Here is an 18138-nt window from a genome sequence, read left to right on the forward strand (position 1 = left end):
AGATAAATGCCAAGGTGGATATACATAAAGCATTCAGATACTTAATTTGATGTACTGCTGGCAAGGCAAATATTTTCTTTCATGGCACGCTTACAGCTGTGCCTACCACAGTTTAAAGTACAACAAAGAGCGTGACTTGTGTCTTAGTGTTAGAAACCCCCAAAATCCTACTGTAAAGTAGCAGTATAGGGTATTTATTTTGATGTTTCGGAGTTTCATTACATGGCAGCAAGGGTTTTATACCCTCTTGCTCCCAGAAACTCAAGTTCTGGCAAAGCTAGAAGAAAATACTAGTTTGCATTAGGTCCAATTTGAGTGACTAGTTTATCTGTTTTATTCTTTTCTGTGTTCATTGAATATGCCAGACCCCATATTTTAGCCTGGCATCTTCTGCCAGTTTGAAATTTTCCCCACAATTGTTTTGTCAACCTACCACATGAGCTACCTTTTTCATGCTCTTTTCTTTTGATACTCTTCTCTGTTTATTAGCCTTGAGTGCTGTCTCCATCTTTCCAATGCATCTTGCTGTGGTGTTTTTACCTTTGAACCAGTCTCCTATTCTAAATAAGAGAACAAAACACATGAAAAAAGACATTGCATCTTTTCCACTTGGTGTATGTTTTCCTACAGTACAGTAGCATTACAATATGACCCACTTTTCATTCTTGCATGTGAGTGAGAAAAGAAGTAAATACATTTCAGTAGTTCAGAACAGTAATTATGCAGTGGAAGATGACATACTTGTATGCATGAGTTGTTGTCTTAATGAGCCAAAATAAAATTTCTAAAGATTTGTATTTCACACTATTTAGGATAATTTGATTTGCAAACTGGTGACCAGTAATTTTGGTTAATTAAATTAATTATTGTATGTTGTAGTTTCGAAGTTGAATTTTGTTTTGCTTTCTTGAAGAAGCTGCAACAAAGCATACACAGGACTTCAGACAACTGAAAACGGAAAAGAAAAGGCTTGAAAAGGAGCTGAAGAAGGCACAAGTCAGACTTTTCTGTTTTATTTGGATGAAGTTTCTTTTACTATTTCAAGGCGGGGGGAAGGGAAAGGAAGCTACTAGTAACAGAGATATTAAAATAGTAAAATTACATTTTTTGGTGATACTGAGTAACTAAACATAGCAATTCAGCTTAAGAGAGAAATTTTCCAAATGAAGCATGACCTTTGACATGTTGATTTAGATTTCATAGTAATTAAGAGTAGATGCTCTACAAGCTATGTATGACATGAAAAATTAATATTACTTAATTTTAACAGGGAAAACTTGATGGCGTATTTAAAGAGAAGTGCAGAAAAGGTGAGTGGTAATCTTTGATTGCCTTCAGATTTATGTGTGGTATTGTTCCATTTGAAAATTTCCTTTCTTTCCCTCTTCGTTTTTTCTAGTTAAGCATGCAGAGACCCAGAGTTCAAGTGAAGATCTTACAACAGATATAGACAAAGGTAAGATTTTTTTGCAAGACCATTCTCTATGTGGAAGCAAACAGTAGGAATTAATTGCAGCATTTTGGGGTTGCATTTTTTGAAACAGAGGATACTGACAGAAGTGCTGGAAGAGTAGATGTGGTTGATACAAATATATTACATTGATGGACAACTGATGTTAACAGATTGCTATTTTCGTTTTTGCAGTAAGGCTAATACTTCATTCATTAAAACGACTAGTCTAACCCATGTGTGTTTAGTCAATTGATCTGCAGTTATAAAACAGAATGCAAACACTGAGAAACATACAGACAATCCCATTGTCTTTGAAAGTCATTGAAAACATAAATGAAGCATGCAGAGCAAAAGCCAAGATAGAAATTATAGAAGAATACACTTCTATATGAGGCTCTATAAATCAAGTGGAAAGCCAGGCTGTATAGTTGTTTCTTATCCTGTTGACATTTTTCCCCCTAATGATCTAAACTATCTTCTACAAATCATCTGAATCTTACGGTGTTGTGAGCAAAGTCCTAATAAACTTTCTCGAAAGTACTGAGTGTGTTGGTAATAGCTGTCATGTAAGATTTGGTAGGTTTTCATTTTATGTGCTGGGGTTTTTTAATATGTTGTTTCATGAAATAGCAGTTTGTTGTGACCTTTGAGTTACAGAATTGTCACAAAACCAATATTCTCATTTCCTGTGTGTTGGATCTGATGATGGTTCCAGCATAAGTAGGAGAGCTGCTTGTGTATTTTGAGTTTTTGGTCCATTTCTCCCTCTCCATCTGTTATTCTGGTTTTGAAACTAGATTGGCACCACCTAGTAATGGTGCTGTTAGAACTCCAGATAGTGTCTTCTCATGTTCTGACATGATAATGAGTTCAGATACATTTAATGTGCTGTTACTCCAGTGTAAGACTTGAGTTACTACTGAGTGGGTATAAAAAAAGAATGTGATATAAATGTTTTCTTCCTAAAAGATTTCTTCCCCCGTTTATGTTCATGTCACCTGACATGTTTTAAAAAGCTAATGCTACAGTCAGATCTGCTTTTACATTTTACCCTGGCAGCTGCTACAACTTTTTGCCACCCTCAATATAAAAAGGAAAAACTAAATCATTCTGCAGCTTTTCCTTCAGTCTGCTGTGTGGCTGTGGCCAATACAGAATCTCTCCCCTCAGTGGCATCTAGCATTTTTACTTTTCTGAAGCTAAAATGTCACTATGTCCCTTGTCTTAATTTTTCTTGTGGGTATTTTATATTTTGTAGGCATGTCTGTGGTCTGAGGAGAAAAAAAAAAAAAGAAACACAACTTCTTAGCTCTGAACAATTGAGATTTTCCTCAATTTCTAAAATTACTTATTTTAACAGAAAAAATAAAGCTCTTGTTAGAAGAACTCTGGATGTGCATTGACAGTGCAAGAGGAAAAAGACAGAATCAGGAAGATCATCCTGTAGTGGGTGAGATGGCATGCGAAGTCTTGACATTTTCTTGAAGCTGTCTCTTTTTCTGACCAGAAATAAATATTGGTACATTTTTTCAGCTTCTGTTCAGGATAAGGCATGGTCTGAAAAAAGAAGACTGACTGTTGCAGAAGGTAGGTTCCAGTAAATTTATTAATACACAAGTGCATTAATTTAGTTTTACTGGAATATAATCAGATTGGCTACTGTTTGCATAACACTTTTTTTGACAGACTTAGATAATTTCCTTGGTGTTTGCCTGGTCAAGTACATGTGTGCTTAGAATATTTGAAAATAATTGCGAAAAATTAATATGAACAACCAAACAAATAAAACTAAAGAAAAGCTGTTTTAGTCTGCTGTTGCAGTTGAGGAATCAAATTCTTTTACTCTAAACTTCTTTGACTATTTCTTATTAGTCAAAACTCAGTTTTCATGTTTAAACAATAACATTGTCATGATAAACTGTGCAGTGTATGATATGAATTATGGGGTGCAAGTGCTCTTTTTAGTCTGAGGTCATATTTGGAGATAATATTTTCATTTTATAAAATCACAGAATTTAAATTTCAGAAAACAGCCATCTTTTCACTGTTAAAAGTATCTAGCATAATTATAATAAATACTTAAATTCTTTGTCTCTTATGTTTAGACTTCCTTGGGGCGATGTGTCTGGCCTGCGTACATGAGAAATGGGTTACTGTGTAATAAGAAAAAGTGGTTTGAAAAGGAACAAAAGTGCAATGCAAACAATCAGACAGATTTGGATGTGCTTTCTTGCCGCTAGAATAACTTGTGTAAAACTGGTAGAGGTGACATCTCGGAAGAGTTGTCAGCTGCTCAGTATCTTTCATTGCCTTAGTGGTTCAAACTCCTTTGTGCATAGATGTGTTTGGGGGGAATCTCGCTTCTAACCAAGTTTGGTTTTTTTAAGGGTTCAGCTTTAACTGAGTCACATCACAAAAGATGAAATCTTGTACGGTTAGACTCAATATTGAAATTTAAATAACACTTTTAAAGTGTATGTGTACTAAATAATAAAAGTAGGAGTAAAGCTTACTCCCTTACTGTGTTTATAGCAGGGTATAGTTGTAACTGGCCTGCAAGTGCAGCTGCTGGCTTAAAGCTGCGGGTTGCTTTAAGCTGAGAATTGCAGTCTGAGTGGGGAATGTGACTGCATGCTTGTCCTGCTTTTCCTGAACATTGCTTACTGGGCTAAAACTGAAAAAAATAATTGAGCTCAATGCTACCCAGTATTGCCCTTCCTGGTAAGAAAAATTGGGAAGAATAGTCTTAATGATCCAAGTGAAGTGGTTTGGGGGGAGCTTTTTGCACCTATGTATACCTTTTTTATGAAAAAAAAGGATTGTTTTGTGAATAACAACATCTGATCTCTGTAAAGAAACTGTTTCTGAAAGTGACATTGCATGCTTCTTACTAGTAGTCTATGGGAAGGACACTTGAACAATTGGTAATGCATTCTTATTACTATGTGTTATCTCTATGAAGAAAAATGGGAGGAGGAAAGTTCTTAAGAGGTTTTTTTTTTTAATCTTAGAAACTGTAGAAATCCACCAAAAGATCAGGAAGTGTGATGGCAAAAAGCTACCTCAGTATTCTTTACTAGAAAGTTCTGAAAAGCGAAATTGTGTAACAACCATGCAACTTCAAGCCAGTACTGAGCCTTTTGGAGGTGACTGTGTTGAGAACAGTACTGCTGAAGAATGTCTGCACGGTGGTGAAGATGAAACTGTTGATGTGATAATACAGACAGATGGGGTGCACAGCAGTTCAGACTTCTCTGATGAGGAGCAAAAGAGCCCAGATGGAAATGTGATGGATATCTTAAACTGGGCCAGGCCTCTCCCTGCTCTACTTTCTCCAGTACAGCTTTCACCACTAACTACACAGGTGAGCTTCATGGTATATTTGACTTGGCACTAACTTGGTTGTATTAGTCACTGCAAAAACAATTATTTTATATTCTTGGGCTTTTATATTTTTTTTAGTATCAGTATTACTTACTCGTGCACTGAAAGGGTCTCTGTGTGAGTGTTTAGATCCACATGGATACTTTTTTACCTGCTAGCATAGCCACCGCTTTTGCCTGTGGAAAGGTAATTTTCGAGTGTATTTAAAACAAAGTCACCCATGTCTCAACTGCTGTCATAATTTATTTTCCGAATGTTGCAGACTTACAGTCCCAACTCCTGTTTGGTATAAGCGTGGCTTTCATAGCAAAATTCCACAGCTTGAAAATCAAGGGGAACCTACTCAAATGTTGTTTTCCAGTCATCTTAGAATGCAAGTAGGTAGGTCAAGAAGTCTCTGACTTTTCACAGGGGTACTTTCCATTTGCTATGAAGAACATAGAGGAGAAGGATGAGAAGAGTATAAATGCTGTTGATCAGTCTTAATCTCTCAAAACCACCGCATGTCAGGGCCACCAGTGAATTTTTAGAGAACTACATCTTAAAACTCATACCAGGCTTTGGAATATTAACTTTGTATTTTTCATTAAAGGATACAGTGTTTGGCGAAGTCACAGATTCCAGCGACGAGGAAGCTGATTGCTGTGTTTCTGCAGTGGAGGATATTTTACAGGATGACCAAGTTCAGCCTCAGAGTTACAAAGCATTCAGCCTCAGCCAGGAGAGTAACAGACAGAGCAAGTCATGTGAGCATGGACTTGATGCAGAAATCTCTTGGAATGGAAACAATGTTCATATCAGTCCAAAGATGTCAGGCAAGGAGGAGAATGATGCTGAAACAAAGCAAACTGAAGCTGCTACTTCAATTACAAACATGGAAGCTAACAAAGATCATTTGGAGGAGAATATGGAGACTGAGAAGAGAGAATTAACTGAAGCAACAGCACATGAATTGGAAGCCATCAAAGAAAAGAAGGGAGAAAGTGAGGACATGCACAGTGAAGAGGCAGGTTCCTCAGCTGATTTTATGTTACAAAGTTTCAAGCCTCAGAATCAGATGGAAAAATGTGATGAGGCAGAGCAGACAGAAGAGAATGTTCTCCAAATCAGTGCTGTTGGTAATGGGAGTACAGCTGAAAAGCATGGTGAATTAATGAAAGTGGAACGAGATGGATTATCAGGAGAGAGAGAAACTCCCAGGGCAGTATCTGTTCCCGAAAATGTTACTCCTTTGCCACCCGAGCAATGCATTGTGCTGCAAAGCAAAGATTCTGAAGAGAAATCTGATATATTGATACAGAATGAAGTGGCTGAAAACAAATCAAAAAATGTAATAAAAGTTACTAATATGGCAGGTGATGTAGGGGAAAATGTAAAACAAGTGATAGTTGGAGAGGAAATAACAGCTGCAGTAAAGAAGGAAGGACGCTGTGCAGAGGCAAATAAGAAGAGAGAGCTCTCAGAAAATGTATTGTCTGATGTTAGTAGTTCAGAATCTTTCTGTGAAGTGGAGTGTCCTAAAGACCTAACGATACAGCATAATGAAGAGGGATTACTTAGGGATACTGAGGCAGACACTGGTGCTGTTGGGATCTTTGCCCACTCTCAGTGCTCTGAAGTAAACCATGAAAGTGAAGAAATACTGGAGAAGCAGTGTGTCCAAGCAGTAAAAGATAAGGCAGACAGCGAAGGCAAACCGGAGATTGTTACAGTCTCTAGACATTACTTACCTGCATTTGCTATTGAAGGAGTCAGAAATTCATTGTCTGTGGATAACGTAGACAAAAGTGTAGGTATGGAGAGGATTGCTTTGTCAGCCTTTCCAAAGGATGATGAACAGTTCAAAATTGAAGATGTTAATATAACCAGACCTGAGATTGAAATAGCCATGAAATTTAACAGAGAAGGTGTTACAGAAATAGCTGAAACATCAGAGCTACTCCATAGTGTAGAAAATGGAAAATTAATAGATACAAAGGATGTGGGTTATTTAAAAGGCAAACCACACCAGGAAAAAAATGGCAGTAATTTATCCCAAGGAAAGTCAGACTTGGAAAGTGTACTTGCACTACCAAAGATGGCTTGCATTATTGATGCAGAAAGCAGTGTAGCTGAATGTGAATCCTCTGTCTTAGATTTTATGGAAATAAAAGGTGAAGTAAAACAACCTGAAAACCTGTGTAGTACATTAGAACGTGGGCTATCTGAAACTCAGGGCTTGATAATGTTTGAATCTCAAGAGACTGAAGTAAAAGTTAGTTCAGTAGATTTTGGAGAAGAAAGCAGGGAGCTGATAGAAAGTGTGGATACCACTGATTCTGTCATAGTGGAAAGTAATCGTACTTCTCAGGCAGAGGTTGCAAAACCTCTGAATCAGTTCTTGGTAACTGAAAACATTAAATGTGATGAAATAAAAGGGGAATTAAATAAACAAAACAAGGAGTTGGTGACTTGCTCCAGTTCATGTAACTGGGAAGAGAATGTTGAAAAGAAAAATATTTTGGAGATCAGCTGCCAGTCCACTTCAGAAATTGGTTTTAATAGTGGCTTGGCCTTTTCTACTCATGGGGATTTGGAGATGGGCTGTATAAATATTGAAGAAACAGATTCTCCTGTGCAAGTGGGGATTGGCTTGGAATCCATAATGCCTCCTGCTCTAAATTTCAGTCCTCAGAAAGCTGTTAATTTTGTTGAAACTGATTTAACAGAAGAGGCTTCTTTTTCCCATACATGGGAAAACAAAACAGATAAAAATTGTGTTACAGGTAGTGCATTTAACTGTTCTTCAGAAAGCTTGGAAGAGGGTGCTGAGATTTTATCTGCTGAAAAAGACAACATGTGCAAAGAACTGGACTGCCCTGAGAATGAATGCATACACAAAAATGAAGTGAAAATTCCAGTTGAGAAGGAACAGCCAGTAGATAAAGAACCTCAGGCATCTGTTAAATCACAGATCCTGGATGCAAACTCTTATAGTAAGAATAATTTTTTTCTCCAAAAGTTTGATTGTCAAGAGTCAGGATGCAGGACTTCTATGTGGGAGGCTAGAACAGATCCTGCTAGAACTGATTCACCAACAGCTGATGAAGAAAGCAAAGAATTGAATAGTTTTGAGGCATCTGGGGAAAATGCCATAAAAAGGTCTAAAAATTATTTTGATATGCCAGAGCAGAACAATGAATCTGAAGAGAAAGACTGTTCTATACAAAAAGTTAGATATGTGGAATGTTCTGAGTGTGTTCCCATGGGAGCTTCCAGGAGAATTGCAGTGGGTTCTCTAGAAACTGGTGGAATTGTTGATGCTGGTTACCAAGTATGTGAACTTCATTCAACAGTGCATCCAGAAAATGCCTTGGCAGTTAGTCATCTAAAAGCAGACACCGTGGTGGGTGTGGGTACACACTGTGAAACACACACCTCTCCAGATACTGCAAATGAGTTGTCAGGTATTGCTGGAGAGGGTTATCCTAAAGACTTAGCCCATTGGAAAAGAGAGTGTATATTAGTAACCTCTGAAAATATGGAGGGTGCTAATGAATGCATGGTAGAGTCTAACAGAGTGGGATGCATCAATGACAGCAAGAAAAGTACTTGCACTGCTTGCAACATAGGAGAAGACAATACTGATGTTATCACAGATGGTAGTAATAGAAAAAAAATAATTGTTGGGTGTCCTCCAAATCCAGCCCTATCTGATATAGAGGGCAATTGTCAGACAGTTCAGCAGCCGCCTGAGCCACAAAAACCAGAATTTGAGAAGCTATGTGCGTTGGAGTCTGAGTCTTGTGTGGATGTTGCTCTCAAAAAGAGTGATACACTGAAGTGCAAAAAGCAAGAACCACCAACTGTTTCCACCAAGACAGCTGCCCGAGTGATGCATGCCAAGCTGTCAAAGAGGTTGTTTCAAGGTAAAAGAAAAACAAAGACTTTCAAAGCTAAACTAACTCAGCCAGTACTTGCAAATGCTGATACTTCTGTGCCAAAAAAATGCTCATCTGAGACTATAAATAAAATCAGGCAAGAGATGGGTCCTCCTCTCCCGCCTTTGCTACAGCCTTTGATTGCTACTCCTCCAAAAACTGCATGTACCACATCCCCAGTAATGTCTTCTGCTGATCGATCCTCTTTGCTTTCCCCTCTCGATGAACTGATATCCCCACTGCGTGAAACTCCTGTTCCTCCTCTCATGTCTCCGTTAACAGATACTCCAACAGTAAAGTCTGCTCTCTTAATTTCTTCTCCCTCGCCCTCAGAAGTGGCAATGGGTAGAAAGATTCGCTCCTCACCTTTGAAATTTTGTACTTCCATCCCAAAGCATGCACTTCCCGTCCCGGGAAGATTTCCTCTGGTCGTAGCCAATAGTGCTGCTCCAAGTGCGCCTCGGGAGAACTCTGTGAAAATACTGGATACTATGTATCCAGAGCTATCTGCAAGGGCAAGGACACTAAGCATTCTGAAAGGCAACATTCAGCTTAACCCCTGTGGGTATTCAGACAGCCAAAGTTTGCCGGGGCCTGTGGCTCAAATAGGTGGGTTCAAAGCAATTGCATCTACATCAACTGCTTTTGTTAAAACTAAGAGCAATTTGAATTCTGATAGCAGCAAAGATCAAGACAGCGATGTGCAAAATCAGCAGTTATTTTCAGGCTCATCAAATAATCTTGAAAAACGGACACTGTTGCCAATACCTATGCCAAGAAGTGCAAAGAGACTGAGGTTGGACAGTGAACCATCAAAGCTCGAGCCCAATAATACTGTTGCTACAGGAAATACTAAAAATACAATCTCCGTGACGCAGGAGGCTTTCAGTGACAAATGCTGTGAAATCAGTGATTCAGCACACAGTTCCAGTTTAGAAGCATCATTACCAGTCAAGAAGGTTATTGATCCTGACTGCCAGAAAGTTTCTTTGGCACTGAAGAAAATAGCTGAGTCCTGTTTTGACTTGTTACCAGTTATTAAGGGTCATGTATATGTCAACAATACCTCAAAGATTCCAATAATGAGAGATGAAGAGAAAGAAGTTGTCTATGAATTTGGTATAAAAAACAAGGTGAGTAGCATAATTTTAAATTATTTTGTGTTTTAATAATTTAATTCTGTGCAGATTAAAAGAGTGAGAGTATGTAGCATTTGAATTCTCAATTGTTCAGGCAGTTTGCAGTGCAAAGCGTAGTCTTAAAAGTTTATCAAACATCTAAACTTGTGTAACTTAAGAGAATATAGAACTTCACAAGAAGTTACAGTTCAACAGTATCCAAGATGCAGAACTGCATTTGTGAATACAACTGCATTCCTGATGTATGCATAAAACCACTATTTTTGCTGCATTTTTTGTAATGGGTAGCATTAACAATTGTAGGAGTTCCTCTACACATGTGAGGTTTGATTACCTTTTTTTTTTTTATTAAATAAGATAAACTGCATTGTATATACAATAGTGACATATCTTTTCATTCCATGTTTACCTTTATTACTCTACATCAGGTTGTTTAAGTGAATTGTATTAGAAAAATATTTCAATAGTTTGTTTCTCAGCACTTGCTTAATATCTGTTTTGAAAAAAATCATTTTAATTGCCATCTTTCTCACAGATCATTTGTAGTCTGCAACAGAGTGATTCAGCAACTTCGCCCTGTTTCAGTTCATGAACATGATTATGTTATCCACAAAAGTTGTTATCAAGTTCTTGGTTCACTTTCATTAGGAGTTGTCAAATCTGGTAACTCCATAGAAGCAAGGTTATGGCCGTGTTATGTTTCCAGGTCCAGCTGGTCGTGAGGCCGGCTGTGTGCTCCTAATAGGCACACATACACACAATAGGCACCTAGTCTTGTTCCCTTCTCTGGCTGATCGGGGTGAAAGCCTGGAAGTGGAAAATACAGATATTAGACACTCAGTATATCCAGTAGGTAACTCCTGTTCTCTCCACTTGTCACATGCAATGACAGACTTACAGACACAGAAGTGCACACACATCCCTCCAGTAACTGGTCCAGACATATGGCCTTACCTGCATCTGACTCTCAGACCCCTTTTTAGTCTTTCAGGTAGCCAGCTTGGACCTTCTGTTTCCTCATGAAGCCAACACTCAGACTCCCTGGTGTCTGCAGTTACCCAGTCTAAACCTGTGCCCTCTCCATAATCTGGGTCCTAAGCCCCCTCATAATACTCCTCACTTTTAGCTCTCCCTCTAAACATCCTATAGTAGGTCTTGCACAATCCCAGTCTTCTCCTTCCTTGGATCTCCTATGGAATTCCGTGTTACTATAGACATCACCTCCTCCTCACCCCCTTCCACATGTAAGGTGATCTGGGGAGAAACTGCTCTTGAAGAATCTAGTTAAGTCTCACACATGAACACCGAGGTATTTGTCATCCTTTGACATCTCTGGGAGTAGCCAAGTCAGAGTGCTCCATTTGCTCTAACTAGGTTGTGTTCCTCTACTTGTAATTATTTCTCTCCTCACTTTTTCTTTAAGGGATAGTTTTTAATCACAAAGCTAAACAACATATTTAAGGAATAATACTTGTATTCTGCATCTATTTGAGGCATGTTTATTACCTAATCACAGAATGGTAGAGGTTAGAAGGAACCTCTGGAGATCATCTAGTTCAACTCCCCTGCTAGAGAAGGATCACCTACAGTAGATCACGCAGGTGTGCATCCAGACAGGTTTTGAATGTCTTCAGCAAAGGAGACTCCACAACCTCTCTGGGCAGCCTGTTCCAGTGCTCTGTTACCCTAAGAGTAAAGAAGTGTTTCCTTATGTTTAGGTTGAACCTCTTTTGTTCCAGTTTGTGAACATTGCCCCTTGTCCTGTCACTGGACACCACTGAGAAGACTCTGGTTCCATTCACTTGACACCCACCCTTTAGATATTTAGAAGCATTGATGAGATCCCCACTCAATCTCATTTCCTCCAGACTAAACAGACCCAGCTCTCTCAGCCTTCCCTTGTATGGTAGATCCTCCATTCCTCTAATCAACTTTTGTGGCCCTGCACTGGTCTTTACCCTTCATGAACCGGGGAGCCCAGAATTGGGTGCAGTATTCCGGATGTGGCCTCACCAGGCTAGAGTAGAAGGGGAGGATAACCTCCTTCAGCTTGCTGGCCACACTCTCTTTAATGCACCCCAGGATGCTATTGTCCTTCTTTGGTGCGAGGGCACATTGTTGGCTCATGGTCAACCTGTTGTCCACCAGGTCCTTTTCCCCAGAGCTGCTCTCCCAACAGGTCAACCCCCAACCTGTACTGATATATGGGGCTGTTCTTCCCCAGATGCAGCACTCTATGCTGACCTGTGTTGAATTTCATTAGGTTTCTCTCCAGCCAAGTCTCCAGCCTGTCCAGATCATGCCAAATGGCAGCACAGCCTTCTGGTGTGTCAACCACTCCTCCTAGTTTTGTGTCATCAGCAAATGTGTGGAGGGTGCACTCTGTCCCTTTGTCCAGGTCATTGATAGATGTATTAAATAGGGCTGGACCCAGTACTGACCCCTGGGGAACAGCACTGGACATGGGTGTCCAGCTGAACTCTGCCCCATGTTCCATAACTCTGAGCTCTGTTGATTCAGCCAGTTCCCAATCCACCTCACTGTCCAGTCGTCTTCAGTTTGGCTGTGAGGATGCTGTGGTAGATGGCATCCTCATGTTATTCTGGGAAGTTGCTGTTCTTTTTTCTTTCCCTGGTTGCCTCTGATTTACTCTTCTGCTTTTTGATATGTATGCAAACAGTATTCTTGCAAATAAGATAGTTCTTTTTACTTGTTGTACTACTGTAATGTTATCAAATATTCCCAAGCATATAATAGTCTAACAATATTTTTTTCTGCCTTGCAGCATTTAGCAGAGTCCTTGCTGTATGCTATTCTCAATAAACTCAAGGCTCAGAAGAGTGCCACACATTACAATTTCAATCAGGCTCTGTGTCGAGTCTATATAGGAGTTTGTCGACAGCTTGGAGATTTGGAAAGAGCCCGTCTTCTCTGCTATAGCCTACTTAAAGAAGGTATAGTATGGCTTAGTGAGCTTGTATCTTAAATATGCTGTGTATCTTTGCTGTACCATTCCAGAATGATTATGTCTGTAAAAACATACACACAAAAATCTGGTGAAAGGGACGTTTTCCTTACAACTTTGTTATATAGGGCAGAAGTGTAGACTAAATACTCTATTTAGGATCCTCTGATCTTTGATTTTTGCCCCACCATCTCCATAATGATAATGTGATTCCAGGGATTTCTGTACTTTTTTGCTTACTAGTATTTTCTTATTTTAACTGAGTGAGCACAAGCAAGTGTAATTTAAAAACATGTACTGGCTTAAAATAGCATCAGGTACTGGACAATACCTGGATCAAAACCAGTGCATTTGTACATGTCCTCCTTAAAGTTTTTACTATTTTCCATTGTCCAAAGTCTCACTTGGTTAAGAAGTTTTTTCATTTTGGATCCTTCCTCTCCCCCCTTTTGTTCACAGTAACACAGGTAATACATACATACATACATACATACATACATACATACATACATACATACATACATACCATCACTGTACTAAATTCAGAGAGTCTGCCTTAGTGCTGTAAGGACTTCACTTAGTTTGAAAATACTGAGCCATCCAGAGTTCAGAACAGACTGGCATCTCTGTATAAAATTAAAATTTGAGAGCACTGATGAGCAAAATGCTGCAACCACCAGTTAATGGTTTAGTGATTATCTTCCATATAACATCCCTTTCTTTTTTCCTTTATTAAATCTTATTAGGGATTTTCTTTTCTTTTTTTTCTTTTAATTATCTTTTTGTTGTTGGGTTTGAATATTTTTAGTTGCATTTTTTGCATGGGTTCTTTTTGGAATTCCTGTTTAGTTATTTGCTTTTCTGTCCTTCATGCAGTCTGTCATAACTCTCATTTTTTTTAATGTTAATATTTTTAATACTGCACCATGCCAGAAACTAGTACTTGTCAGGTATTTTTCTTAGTCTAAATTAACAATTAAGCCTCTTGTTTTGCAGTACCTTGGCACTGTGTTTGTGGACTCTTGCAAATATTAAAACATTCCCCTTTTTTTTCCTTTGTTGTTCTGGATAAGATCCAAACTTCAGTAGCTAAATGCAGACTTTTGTTGAACTGATGTCCTATTCTATACTTTGAATTGCATTAGTTTCTGTTGTGGTTGTTTTATGGTGGGTTTTTTTGAGTGTGAACAGCTGTCAACATATCTGAATTTGTTTATTTTTATTACAATGCCTTAATTTTAAGGTTTTGTCTTTTGTATAGTTTCACCTATTAACTCCCATCAGAATGATGGCAATGCAAATGTGAGCTTACTTGTCAGCTACACAATTGACAAGTTACTATGAACAGAGTCAGTACTACCTCACTGGACTTGCATCATCTGTTTTCTTGACTTCTTGTCTGTGCTTTTTTGTTCTGTTCTCCTTTCAGGTATTCTCCCTTAAATTACTATACATGAGATGTTACCTTTCTTTGGCTGTTTTTCCTTTTACCCCTCCTCTCTTCCCCATCCATTTTTCTTTTTTTTGTTCCATCTTTTCTTACTCATCACTGAGAGTGTCTTTTAAGTTTTCCAAATTTGCAGGCAGCAATTCAGGTTGCTGCATGTAGATAATTGTAATTTAGCAGCAGTCCTTGTTCTGACAAAAAAACCCAACAAGTTCATTTTTATGTGATGAGTTGCTTCAGAGTAGAAAAGGTCCATCCAGGACGCTAGATGGAACTCTGCAAGTTCTTTATGCTTGGACTCCAGTAAAGCTGCTTGATTTGATGCATTTTCATATGCTCTCTAGTTCTTAAGATCCTTCTACAAATGTAGAAGTTATGCTGGAGTGAAGAAGGAAGAAATATTTAGCTTTTCAGTTTTCATTGTTGTTTTTTTTTTGTAGTTTTTTATAGTTGTAATAGTGTTTCAGACATATGTATTGCATTTCATCCATGAAAGTAACATCTACTTCTTGCTTATTCCAATGTCCTTTGTATTGCTTTCAGTCTACACACTTGTGTTTTATCTTAATATTTTGACTTGAAGATCTCTGCTTTGGTGTTCAGGATGGTCTGATAGATTTCCTTTAATCTCAGAACTGAGATGGGCTAGTATGACTCTCCTTCCCTGGGCTGCAGTTCTTATGTGACTTCTGTGCCTTCTTTTCTAGTTATCTTGCTGAACATTGTACTAGCTTTTAATGCCCAATTATATATTGTTTTGTTTTTAAATGTTAAAAATTTCCTTTGTTTTCTTTTTTTTCTTAGACTTCCCAGAATCAGAAAAATTGGTTTTATTTATCACAAATGTATGGTCTGACATATTTGTCTTCCAAGGTGCAATTAACAAAGCTATGCAATTAGTTATCAGGCAGAGTGCAAACAAGGAGATGCTGGCCTGTTTGAGTGTTTACCTCAACTGGGAACAGGTAATGTCTGCTTTCATTGTCAGTATTGGCTTTTGTGTGCATTGGCTGCTTTGCTGGCTGCATCAAATCAAGCAGCTGACTTATGTTTAAGGGTATGAAGGTACCCTGCAAATCTTGTAGAGAGTCTGTACAATTGCACTACTGCTGCTTCAGGCCTTTTTCCTCCGCTTGTCTAGACCCTACAAAAACACTAATTCCTCTATTAAACATTTAAACTAAAGATTGTTTTTAAACGTTGAATGGAGTGTTCTTGGACTGGAGAATTCTGTCCTATGAAACTGTGGTTGATGTTCTTTGAGGTGGGTTTTTTCTGTTTTGTTGGGGTTTTTTGATATGTATTGGGCTTGCCTGTTTTTTGTAGTTCTCTGTTAATTACCACAGTTAATATCAAGACGAGCCTGTCTCATTTTACTCATGATCTTTCATACCTGATCAGATTATAAATACCCATTTATCACCAAGAAAATATCAGCCAGTTAATTTCATAAGCAGCTGGCATATCAGTACGGAACTGCAGTGATGGCAGAAGGATAACCTATATTAAGGACCTAAGGACTTTTTAGATTTGACTTCAAGTCTTTGAGCCCTTGGGTGAGTCATGTAATATCTGTTAGTTTTCAGCAGGCACATAGTACCATCCTGAAAAGGACATTGCAAAGAGTAAAAATTGGAACACATTTGATAGCAGTAGAAGCAAATTTTATAACATGCAGGTGGAAAGCTGGAAGTAATTTGCTTCTGGAGAAGTTTGTGTAACAGACTAAAGTGTTTGTTTGAATGCTAGGGTCCTGGTAGTTTTGAAAACCCCCTACTAATGCCAGACTTGCTGTACTATTGAAAGTACTTGCTTGGAAACTAGGCCCCTAATGAACAACAAACAGTAGCATCAGAAAATCATGTAAACAAATAAACCCCAAGGAGACCTTAGAAAGTGATCAGGATTAGTCTAATTTTCTTGCATTGGAGAAAAGTCTTCAAAGCTTCATTGATAGAAACAAAAATCCCCAAATTGTAGTAGGGGAGAATACAGTGGGTGTAGGATGTGTGGTTTTAGTTGGGTGGGTTTTTCTCCCAAACTCTCCTTTTAAAAAAAGAATCAAGGAAATTACTCAGTATTTGAAGATTTTAGTCTATGTATTCTTTGTGTTAAGTCAAACCCAACGTTGAATTTATGGTGTAAGATGTTCTGGACAGTCAGAATCAAATATAGGTAAAGAGTTTGGTTGTGGATTTATATCTTCTCATGCATTAAGCTAATCACCTTCTAAAATTCCAGAGTTCCTCTTTAGATGCTGGTATTATGGTCTCAAACCTGCTTTTAGAAATGCAGTCATGTCCAAAAGTAGAATTTCAATGGAGTGAGCAATATGGAGAAGATCTAAGTCAAGATGCTTGGCAGTACATATTTGCTGTGGATCTACTGTGCTCTCACCTGAAGTGGAACTGGACACATGACAATGTTATAAGGTATTGTGGCAAGCAGTTATTTCAAATGTTGGCAAGCAGTTCTTTCAGATGTTTTCTGATATGGTGTTTTTGTGGTTAGTTTTGCTTTTGGGTGTTTTTTTTTTTGTTTGTTTCCCCTCCCTGCCCCCAAATATGAGACATTATAACTTAGTTTTTAACATAATAAAACACTCAAAAAGGAGGGTATTATAACCTGATGAGACCTAGACTGCTGTGTTTGTGTGGCTTATTTTAAGATGGAATGAGTGATCAATGAGTAAATGGAGGATTTTATGGTACTGGTCCAAGAAATTAACCCTGTTTGAACTGTTCTAATAAAGAATGTATGGACAATTGTGAAAGGTTTTGAGGTAGATTGTTTGTCAATGAAGCAGAATTATTGTCTTCCTCTGAACTTAATTGTTTAATTCCCCTCTGCCCCATCATGAGAAAGTGAGGGTAGTACTTCTGACATGTGAATAGCACCCCTTCAGTGCTGGAAGTGAAATGTAACCATGCTCATTAGTGTACTATCCTGATTTAAGTCTGATTTTAATTCTAAAATCATTATACAACTTCGATGCAATGTCTTAATTTTCCTTTGTACCCTATAATCCAGTGCATGGACCTCTACCATACTCAACTTTGTTTGAAACACTTCATTTTGATATCCACATTGATATAGTAGCCCCTGTTTTCTATGTAGAGGTTACATAACCTAGTAGAATCTCCAAAATCACATATGGCATTTGTTTACCTATGGCAGTAAGTAGATGTCAATAATTTAAAATCATCAGTCAGATACACAACTTCCATGCTTTCAAATAGTAAAGAAGGTATTTTTAGTTAAATACTTACAAAATTAATTAAAATCACCTTCAGTGAAAGGTATGTTACTGTACCTAAAGCTATATGGAATTGATTGTGCTGATAATGGGTAACTGGTCTATAAGCATCATTTTAAAGATTAAAAAAAATTCTTATCTCAGGTCCTTTCAGATTTTAAAAAAAAGCATCAGAACCTACTTGTAACGTGCAAACTGTGGGTTTTCAGTCCTATGAGAAGCTTGCATAAGATAAGATCTCAGCATGACATGTGAAAGTAACATGACTTTGTAAACATCTACTAAGTCAAGTGAATAAGTTCTTGAGAGGCAGAATGTTGCAGATTAACGGAAGATCATAGAATCATAGAACTATTCAGGTTGGAAAAGACCCTTGGGTCCAATAAGGATATTCTGAACAGGATGAGTCCTCCAAAAAGTTAGCTTTGATTGTTCAGGTTTAAAACCTTGGAATATGAAGAATTTCCCTAGAAGGTGAATTAAAGATGCAAAGTGGAGCCATGGAAATACGTGGTAAATAGAAGAACAATACATTACTGTATAAATATTGTACTACCCCTTCATGCAGTATCAG

General features: G+C 38.1%; 1 protein-coding gene across 3 annotated transcripts in view; it reads left to right on the forward strand.

Annotated features, from left to right (window-relative positions):
• The window catches only part of ICE1 (interactor of little elongation complex ELL subunit 1), a 33028-nt gene that overhangs the window by 12189 nt on the left and 2701 nt on the right, over positions 1 to 18138 (forward strand). For 2 of the 3 annotated variants that reach the window (XM_051609424.1, XM_051609425.1), the window contains 10 exons: positions 914 to 996; positions 1271 to 1310; positions 1400 to 1456; positions 2814 to 2903; positions 2987 to 3040; positions 4465 to 4817; positions 5430 to 9890; positions 12682 to 12850; positions 15113 to 15273; positions 16550 to 16740. In XM_051609424.1, coding sequence (XP_051465384.1) covers positions 914 to 996; positions 1271 to 1310; positions 1400 to 1456; positions 2814 to 2903; positions 2987 to 3040; positions 4465 to 4817; positions 5430 to 9890; positions 12682 to 12850; positions 15113 to 15273; positions 16550 to 16740 — 5659 coding nt within the window. Of the gene's footprint in view, positions 1 to 913; positions 997 to 1270; positions 1311 to 1399; positions 1457 to 2813; positions 2904 to 2986; positions 3041 to 4464; positions 4818 to 5429; positions 9891 to 12681; positions 12851 to 15112; positions 15274 to 16549; positions 16741 to 18138 lie in introns of those variants that run through there. The other variant, XM_051609426.1, reaches the window with a different exon arrangement.

This window comes from Apus apus, chromosome 2 (genome assembly GCF_020740795.1).
Source record: "Apus apus isolate bApuApu2 chromosome 2, bApuApu2.pri.cur, whole genome shotgun sequence".
Taxonomy (NCBI): Eukaryota; Metazoa; Chordata; class Aves; order Apodiformes; family Apodidae; genus Apus; species Apus apus.